General features: G+C 49.5%; 1 protein-coding gene across 4 annotated transcripts in view; it reads right to left on the minus strand.

The window, feature by feature from the left end:
- SLCO2A1 (solute carrier organic anion transporter family member 2A1) overlaps positions 1-7,677 on the minus strand; it is a 76,775-nt gene extending 69,098 nt beyond the window's left edge. For 2 of the 4 annotated variants that reach the window (XM_064491298.1, XM_031438109.2), the window contains exon 1: positions 7,418-7,677. In XM_064491298.1, the coding sequence (XP_064347368.1) occupies positions 7,418-7,516 (99 nt within the window). In that variant the 5' untranslated portion in view covers positions 7,517-7,677. The remainder of the gene's footprint in view (positions 1-7,417) is intronic. The other 2 variants (XM_031438187.2, XM_064491303.1) reach the window with 1 other exon arrangement.
- Positions 7,678-8,780: the final 1,103 nt, after the last annotated feature.

Here is an 8,780-nt window from a genome sequence, read left to right on the forward strand (position 1 = left end):
TCCATCAGTGCCTCCCCTGCCCCGCAGTCAGTGGGTGGAAGTCCATTCTTATAAAAGGTCACGGCAAGGGAAGGGGTGGGGTGACCAACTCATCCCAACCTGCCCAGAACTTTTCCAGTTTTCAAACTGAAAATCCTGTGTCCCGGGAACCCCCTCAGTCATTGGCAAATTGAAACAGTTGGTCCCACTGGGAAGTAGACACTACAGACAATTGTTTCTTGGAAACTTGGGGGCCTCTTAGGGAGCCAAGAGCAAACAGGGAAGCCTGGGGAAGAGCCTCCCCCAAGCAGACACTCAGTCAAGGCTTATAAACAAGTGAGGCCCAGGCAACTGCACCAACGCTCAGCTCCCTGCCACTTCCCTCAGCCGCACTGCAAATCCAAGGCAAAGCAGGGCAACTTCAGAAGGGCCTGACGCGCAGGCAGGAATGACTTGTAAGACAGACCAAGAACGTGGTCAGTTTAATCCCATCCTGCAATCTCTCTGGTAGCCAACTGGGCAGGACAAGGGTGGCTCTGGAAGCCTGCTGGCCCCCCTCCCCTTCCCCTCCGCCACTACCCCTTTTCCCCAGGCCCACAGGGGTCTCACTGCATTCTCTGGCCAGCTCCTCTCCCGGAATGTTCCATGGGCTCCGCCCAGGAATTGTCTGCCATCCACACCCCACACCAGTCTCACTTACAGTTTCTAGATACCGTTCCCTCTGTGCCCAAAAAGCTGGCTGGGTGAATTAACCAGATAAACTAGCTCTGACTAGAGGTCTGCTGTGTTGTTTCCCAAACTTGTTATGTTCCACCTGGGAGTCACATTTGGGAGACGTGAGTTAGCCACAGCAGAGCTTCCTGGGGCATCAGTGTTACTCCAAGATTTGGGGGAAAATACAGCATATTATTTAGAAAAACATATATATTGTGGAGGAAACTATAAAATTCAGTTGATTTTAGGATAAAACATAAAATACCATGGAAATGTAATATTCACGGTTGGTCAAAACACATCTCCAAACCCTTCCTTCATCCCCTTGTCTTACCCCGTTTGGAAACCCGCTCACTCCCTTCTAGAATTCAGGGCATCTGGGTGGGGCAGCTTGACAAGCACTAGCTTACTACAGCCCTCTCTGGTACCAGCTGCCTTTTAACGGAGGCCTTCTGTGCTCCTAAGGGTGTTGGATGGAGCGGCCTTCAGAGCATAAAAAGTTACGGCAGATGTCTGGGTAAATAAAATGAAATTTGTCATCAAGGGCTTAAGTATACACTCAATCTCTAAGAAAGGGTTAGTCTGCCCACATTTCTAGAGGCAGGGGCACCAGTGCCAATGCTGACAAGATTGAGTGTCCCAAAGGTCACAAGCTCTGGGGTTACTGCCCGGGGCTGGAACCCTTCCCCCAAGCCAGAGCCTCCATGGCATCTCCACCAACAAGGGAAACAAAGAAGCTAAGAAGACGGCTCTGGAAGAGGGCTGCTCACTGGAAGGTACCCTCCCATCCATCACCCCACAGTATAGCCTGAGACTCCTTGCTTTGGTTTCATCCTCTGCCCCTGATCAAATTTAAGCCATCCCAGGGAATCAAGAAGGACACACCCAGGGAATGAAGGTCCTCTAAACTGAGAGAGCTGGGATCGATCCAAGACAAGCCAGCCAGCCCACACCCTCCACTCTTGCCAGGTTTCGGAGCAGGTCTCCCATCACAGCTCAGACCCAACTGGCCCTGCTCCTAATCTCATCTCAGTCGGCAATTTAACTATATGAAATGAGAATCTGAGAACCTGAAAGGACCTCAGAGATCTCTGGGCTCAGGCCCAGATATTCACAGATGAGAGAATCCAGAACTGAGAGGCATCTGTGTTTGTGGGAAGTAGGGGGCTGGGAGTGAGAGGACCCCGGTGGGAACTCCTGCTTTGCCGTGTACTGGATATGTGGTCTTGGACACGCCTCGATTTCAAGTGTGAAATGGAGATGCTGATACCTCCCTTGCAGGGCTGTCATTAAGAACAGAAAAAGTTCAGGAACATAGATTAAAAAATCAAGTTCAAGGGAAAGGACAACCATTCAGCTAAGGCCAGAACAAAAGCTGGAGCACATGAATACATAAGACCCCAACCAGTTACTAAAAGCAAACTTTCAGTCTATCCTTAAATCTTCCTAAAAGGCAGAGTAGAAGGGAAACTGAATGCGTTGTAAGATTTGGTAACCATACCACTGCAGAATAAAAATCAAGCTTTTACCCAATAGCAAGACTTGCTGCTAAGCTACACTAATCAAGACATTGTGGTATTGGCAGAGAGACATACACATACATCAGTGAAACAGGATAGAAAACGCAGAATGGACCCACACAAGTATGGCCAACTGATTTTCAACAAAAGTGCAAAAGTGATTCAATATAGAAAGGATAGTCTTTTCAACAAATGGTGCAGGAGCGATTGCATAACCACAAGCAAAGGCAGCAAACTTTTTTTTTTTTAACATTTTTTATTGATTTATAATCATTTTACAATGTTGTGTCAAATTCCAGTGTAGAGCACAATTTTTCAATTATACATGAACATATATATATTCATTGTCACATTCCTTTCTCTGTGAGCTACCATAAGATCTTGTGTATATTTCCCTGTGCTATACAGTATAATCTTGTTTATCTAAAAGACAGCAAACTTTGTGGTAGCTCACAGCGAAAAAAGAAATGGGACAATGAATATATGTATGTTCATGTATAACTGAAAAATTGTGCCCTACACTGGAATTTGACACAACATTGTAAAATGACTGTAACTCAATAAAAAAATGTTAAAAAATTAAAAATTAAAAAAAAAAAAGACAACAAACTTTGACCTAAACCTCACACCTGTACAAAAATGAATTCAAAATGGATCATAGATTTAAATGTAAAATTACAACTCTTATACAAGAAAACACAGGAGAACACCTTCCGGAGCCAGGATTTGGTGAAGGGTTTTTAGACATGACACCAAAAGCAGGATCGAGAAAATTAAAAATTGATCAATTGGACTTCCTCAGAATCGAAACCTTTTTCTCCACAAAAGATCCTATTAAGAGGCTGAAAAGATAAGCTATGGACTGGGAAAAAGTATGTATAAGCCACATGCCCAACAAAGGACTTGTATCTTACATACACAAAGAATTCTCAAAACAGTAATTTAAAAATCCAACTAGAAAATTGACAAAATATACGACATATTTCAGTGAAGAGGATATACACATGGCAAATAAACACATAAAAAGATGTTCAACCTCACCAGCCGTTGGGGAAATGCAAATTAAGACCGTGATGAGATATCACCACACATTTATTAGAATAGCCGAAATAAAAAGCAGTAACTACACCAATTGCTGGCAAGGATGTAAAGGAACTAATGTTATGGCACCTCTGGAAAACAGTTTGGCAGTTTCTTTTTAAAAATCAACGTGCAACTACCATATGACCTAGCAAATGAACTCCTGGGCATTTACTCCAGAGAAATGAGAATGTATGTCCACACAAAAACAGGTACATGACTGTTTATTGTAGCTTCATCTGTAATAGCCCCAAACTGGAAGCAACCCAAACGTCCCTCAGTAGGTGAATGGTTGGACAGATCACAATACTCCCATGCCATGGACACAGTACACAGCCATCGAGAGGAATAAACTATTGATACACAGAACAACCTGGATGGGTCTCGAAGGCATTGAGCTCAATGGAAAAGAGCCAATCTCAAAAGGTCACATAGTGCATGACTCCACTTATACAATGTTCTCAAAATGACAAAAATACAGTGATAGAGAGCAGATTAGGGATAGTAGTAGGAAGGAAGTCTTTGTGGCGATGGGACAGTTCTCTTGAAGCGGTTGGGTGGTGGTTCCCTGAATCTGTGATCAGCACTCACATTGCAATGTCAATTTTCCTGCCTTTGGTATTCTACTGTAGTTAGGTAAGACGGAACTATTGGGAGGAACCAGGACCTCTTAAAACTATTTTTCCTAGGAATCTATAATTATTTCACAGTAAATCATTCTTCCAATTGTTCTGTGGCAGCACAGGTCACAAATTCATCACCAGGATGCAAAATGAAAGCTAGGAAGGGCTCTGGGCACAGTCACAGGAGGAAAGGGTCTGAGTGACCTTTGACCCACCCGACTCCATCCCACCCATTTCCATTATTCTCCCTCCCCATTCCCTCAAACCATCCCTGAAACCTGTCCCCACAACACACATGCAAGCAGGGCATGTGATGGAGAGGGCTGGGCTGCACAGCAGTTAGGGGCCCTGACTCTAGAGGCTCACATTCCTGGCTCCTCAACACTCCACCCTTTCTGGCTGTATCCACCCCCAAAGATCAGCCTCACCAAGCCTTGTTTTCCTCATCAATAACAAGGTAACGGACAGTAACAGTATCCAGTTGATAGAGGTGTAATGTGGATCACACAGGGGTAAAATATTTCCACAGTTACCAGTACCTGCAGGCAGGCCTGTTGCTGCTAGCTACTCTTGCCATTTGGGGACATTATTTTTTTTTAAGCTTTTATTTTTATTTTATTTATTTTTTTGTTGACGTATAGTCAGTTACAGTGGCAATTTCTGGTGTACAGCATAATGTCTCAGTCGCGTATATATATATGTATATTCATTTTCATATTCTTTTTCATTAAAGGTTATTACAAGATATTGAATAGAGTTCCCTGTGCTGTACAGAAGAAATTTGTTATTTATCTATTTTTATATATAGTGGTCAACATTTGCAAATCTCAGACTTCCAAATTTATCCCTTCCCGCCCCTTTTCCCCTGGTAACCATAAGATTGTTTACTATGTTTGTGAGTCTGTTTCTGTTTTGCGGATGAGTTCATTATGGACATTATTATTATTAACTGTAGTTTCTCTTAACTATTAACTTCGACTCATAAAATGTAATTGGCAGAGTAACAGATCTTAAATGACGTTTGAACGTGCAGTCCTATGTGTTGAGGCAAGAACTGACCTCACGATGATGCCAATCCCAGAGAGCCCAGCATGGCTTACAAAGCCCCCTTCTTACGCCTCATTCCGGGGAATCCTTAGGAAGCCTGCCGTCCATGGGGAACTGTTCATATTACCCGTTTTTTCACTTAAGGACCCTGAGGCTCAGGAAAGGCAAGAAATGCTTCCCTGTATCACAGAGTTAGCAAGAGGCTGGCATGGGACTTGGATCTCAGTCCCATGGTTGCATCCCCTTTCCCTAAATCATATGGTACGTGGGGTTTTGCAGGAATGTCATTAAGCAATCAGTTAAGTTTGTCCCAACAACAAGGAACCTGGAAAAATGGTGGGTCCTCAGGTTGGGTGGCCCCTGTTCCTCCTCACATTGTAAGACATGTATAGTCTGTACCCAACTAGAAGGGGAGGGTGCAGAGCAGCCAGGGAACCTCCCATTGGGAGGAGGAAACCTCTCATCAAATAGCAAAGCCCCCAAAAGCCAGCACCACCTGCTGGAAGAAGAGGCTTCAGGGAGTTTAACTAATGGAATTCCAGTCCTCAGATTTGCCTTGAGATAGTCAATCTCCTACCTGGTTTCGGGCTGATAAGCAAAACTAATTGTAAGTTGCTCCTAACCCTGGTCCTAGAATTACTACGGATCAACAGAGGTAATGATGAAAAGAATCTGGTTTTTAGACTCAAGAAAAAGTCTCAACTCGTGTGAGCCTTCAGGAGGCCAACTGGCGTGGGCCCAGGCCTCAGGCATGTGTGGCTAAATCATCAGCATGTGATAAATTATCTTATTTTTATAGATCTTCAAAGAAACTGCTGCCATAAACTCATTTATTTTAGGGACTCAGGGCAGGTCTGAATGGATCAATCTCACCTGGGGTTGCCCTCGCTGTCAGCTGCCCCTCCTGCCCCCAACCCCAAGAATGGTGAAAACGGAAGGAGCTGCCCCACCCTCGCTCCATCCTGAGACTTTCTCTCTTCAGACCACCCAACAGTTGCTCCTACCTTTTGCTCCCAATTCCAGACAAACACCAAATTTTTAACAGCTCTCTGCTGAAACTTCCCTAAGCTCTCTTAAATGGTGGGACCAGAACCACACACAGTGTTCTTAGCAGGGTCTGGCCAAGGGTGAGGAGATTTGAAGATTATTTTAAACTATCTCAAAATTTCTGTCTTATTTCTATCCAATCATAGAATCAATTCAGCCTTTGCTTACTGAGGTGTGGGGAAAGAGCAGAAGCAGGAGTGGCGATCCCAGCTCTACTGCTAATAATCTGAGTAAGTACATAGGTGGGCTGCACTGTGACATCCAGATCCCTTTCTTTTGGACACACATAACCAGCCCACAGAGACCCCCATTTTTCCTTTGTGTGATCTGGGTTCCCCTTAACTGCACCACTGCAGGCTTTACCTAGCCCCATCTGATGGCATGGTTGTGGGAAATAGCTTTTCTGCACCATAATCACCTGCCTTGACTCCAAGGAGCCCTGACATGAGCTCAACAACCTCCCACATCCTCACCACAGGGAGAACATTAGGCAACAAAACCCGAGTGTGGACTCAACCAGTCGGGTCCTCCTGGACCTGTGAGGGGATGGAAAGCAGTCCTGACCCCGTGGGAGGAAAGCATCCTCAACATACAGCTGCCTACCCCATCTTTTCTTCACCAACTCCCCATACCCTGCCACACAAGAGGCACCTGCCTAGACTTTACTGAATCTACTGTGAGGGCCCGCTGCCTTTCGGGGTCCAGTTCTGGACCAGGAAGGCTGGTCCCAGCGCTGCAGGGATGGTTGCCAGCCTCCGGGGAATTCTCAACATTGCAGGTGGCAGCGTGTCCAAGTAGCAAAGCCCACGCGATGCTGCCCTTGGGGAAGACAAAAGCCTGGGGAAGGAGAACAGCCCTTCTGGCACCTACCCAGGATGAGATGGGCTCTAATCTCCTTCATCTGGGAGGGACCACAGCCCGTCCGCTAAAGGGCGCCAGACCAGGCGTCCCCAAGCCCACTCCCTTAACGAAGTTAACTGCCCACAGCAGACCAAAAAAGGTGCCCGCCAGATGTTCTTTTTCAATCAAAGAATAGGACTCGGCTAGTGCCAGAACTATCTGAATAGAGTTGGCCCAGTAAGCAGGTACTTTCATCGCTCTGTTTATTCCCCTGACACGGGCGTGTGAACGCGCGCACACAGTCGCGCACGCACAGACACACACAAGCACACATGCACATACACAGGCACTCGCACACGCCCAGCACGCGCTTGCCTGTCCAAGCACCCCTCTCCCGCGGTGCGGGGCCGGCGGGGACGCGTCCTGGAGCGCCGCACCGACGGACGGACCGCAAGGGTGGAAGCCCGCGCCCCCAGCGCTTCTTGAGCACCCTCAGCAGACGCCGGGGCTCCTCCGAAGGTGAGCCCGGAGCGACTCCTGCCCAGATGGCCCGGGTTCTCCGCTCACCTTAATGTTGCTGAAGATAGAGCGGGGACAGCGGCCGGCTCGGTCCGCAGAGGCGCCGCCGCTGCCCTGGCGCTCGCTGGACTCGGGCAGTAGCCCCATGGTGGTGGCGGCAGCGCGGGGCAGGAGGCTAGGCGAGCGGGGCCGGGGCGCTTGGCTGGGCGGGCAGCCGGCGGGTGGCGGGCGCAGCGGCGGTGGCTGGAGGAGGCACGCAGCGCGGAGTCTGAGCGCGAGGGTGCGCGCCCAGAAGTTTTATAAGTGGCCGCCGCCGCCGCCGCCGATGATGAAACGCGGGCTCCCTCCTCCCTCTTTTCCTCGGGTGTCAAGGGCGCTGCGAGCCCCCGCCCCGCCGTCACCGCCGCCGCCACCGCCGCCCCCTCAGACAGGTGTGACGCTGCGGCCCGCCGCGCTTGACCTCGTTCCGGCCGGGGTAGTCTCCGCGCCCGCACCCCGCTGGGACCTGCAGGGCTCGACCGCCGCGGGAGAAGGTCCCGCCCGCTGGAGGGTGGGGGCGGGGGGTGGCGGGCCCGGGGAGGGGACGGCCTGTGGGAGGGGGCGGTCTGTGGGAGGGGGCGGGAGGGGGCGGGAGACTGAGGAGCAAAGGGGCGCCAGAGGCGCCGGCGGGGCGGGGTGGCTGCAGCGTGTCGGGAGACTCGAGGGGACCGGAGCAGGGATCGGCACAGGGCTTCGGCTGCGGGAGCAATAGGGAGGGGAGCGAGGGACGCTGGAGGGGCCAACGGGAGCCCGGAGGGTTGAAGAAGAACCGACGATTCTGAAGGGAAGGGGAGCCTCCGCGCCCCTCCCGACGCGCCCTGGGAGATTTACGGAGCCGGTCTCTGCTTGTTTGCACTCGCCGAAAACCTGGGCTCTCAGTTCCGGTGATGGCTTTGAGACTCGAGGAGGCTCTGTGTCGAGGACTGATTTATATTTAAACTGCTCTTTGCGCTGGAGAGGGGCTGGGTAACAAAGGTGGAGAGGTGGGGGCCGCCCGGGGCTGGGTCTGAACTCTCTGGACCAGAGCCAAGGTAAACTGGAGGTGCTGTCAAGTGTCAGCGTGGCTGGGTCTGGCCTGGAGTGTTGTGGTGGGGAGGAAGGGGGAGAGGAAAGAGGGGGAGGGAGGCCCCCGTGAAAAAACGGGATCTACCCCTACCCCCGCCTCCCACCCCACTGATCTGATCTCCTTCTCAGGGCTGGAATAGAATAGCCACTTAATTTTTTTCCCCAAGATTTTTTTCCACCAGGATTCGTAGTGCAGAAAAGAGAAGGAAGGTGAGACTTTTGAGAGAAGGATAAAAACTTTCTGCCAAAAGCAGTTGCAATAAGAAATCCAGTTCTGGACATAGTTTTCCATCTCCCTAATTCCTGC

The sequence above is a fragment of the Camelus dromedarius genome, chromosome 2, assembly GCF_036321535.1.
Source record: "Camelus dromedarius isolate mCamDro1 chromosome 2, mCamDro1.pat, whole genome shotgun sequence".
Lineage (NCBI taxonomy): Eukaryota > Metazoa > Chordata > Mammalia > Artiodactyla > Camelidae > Camelus > Camelus dromedarius.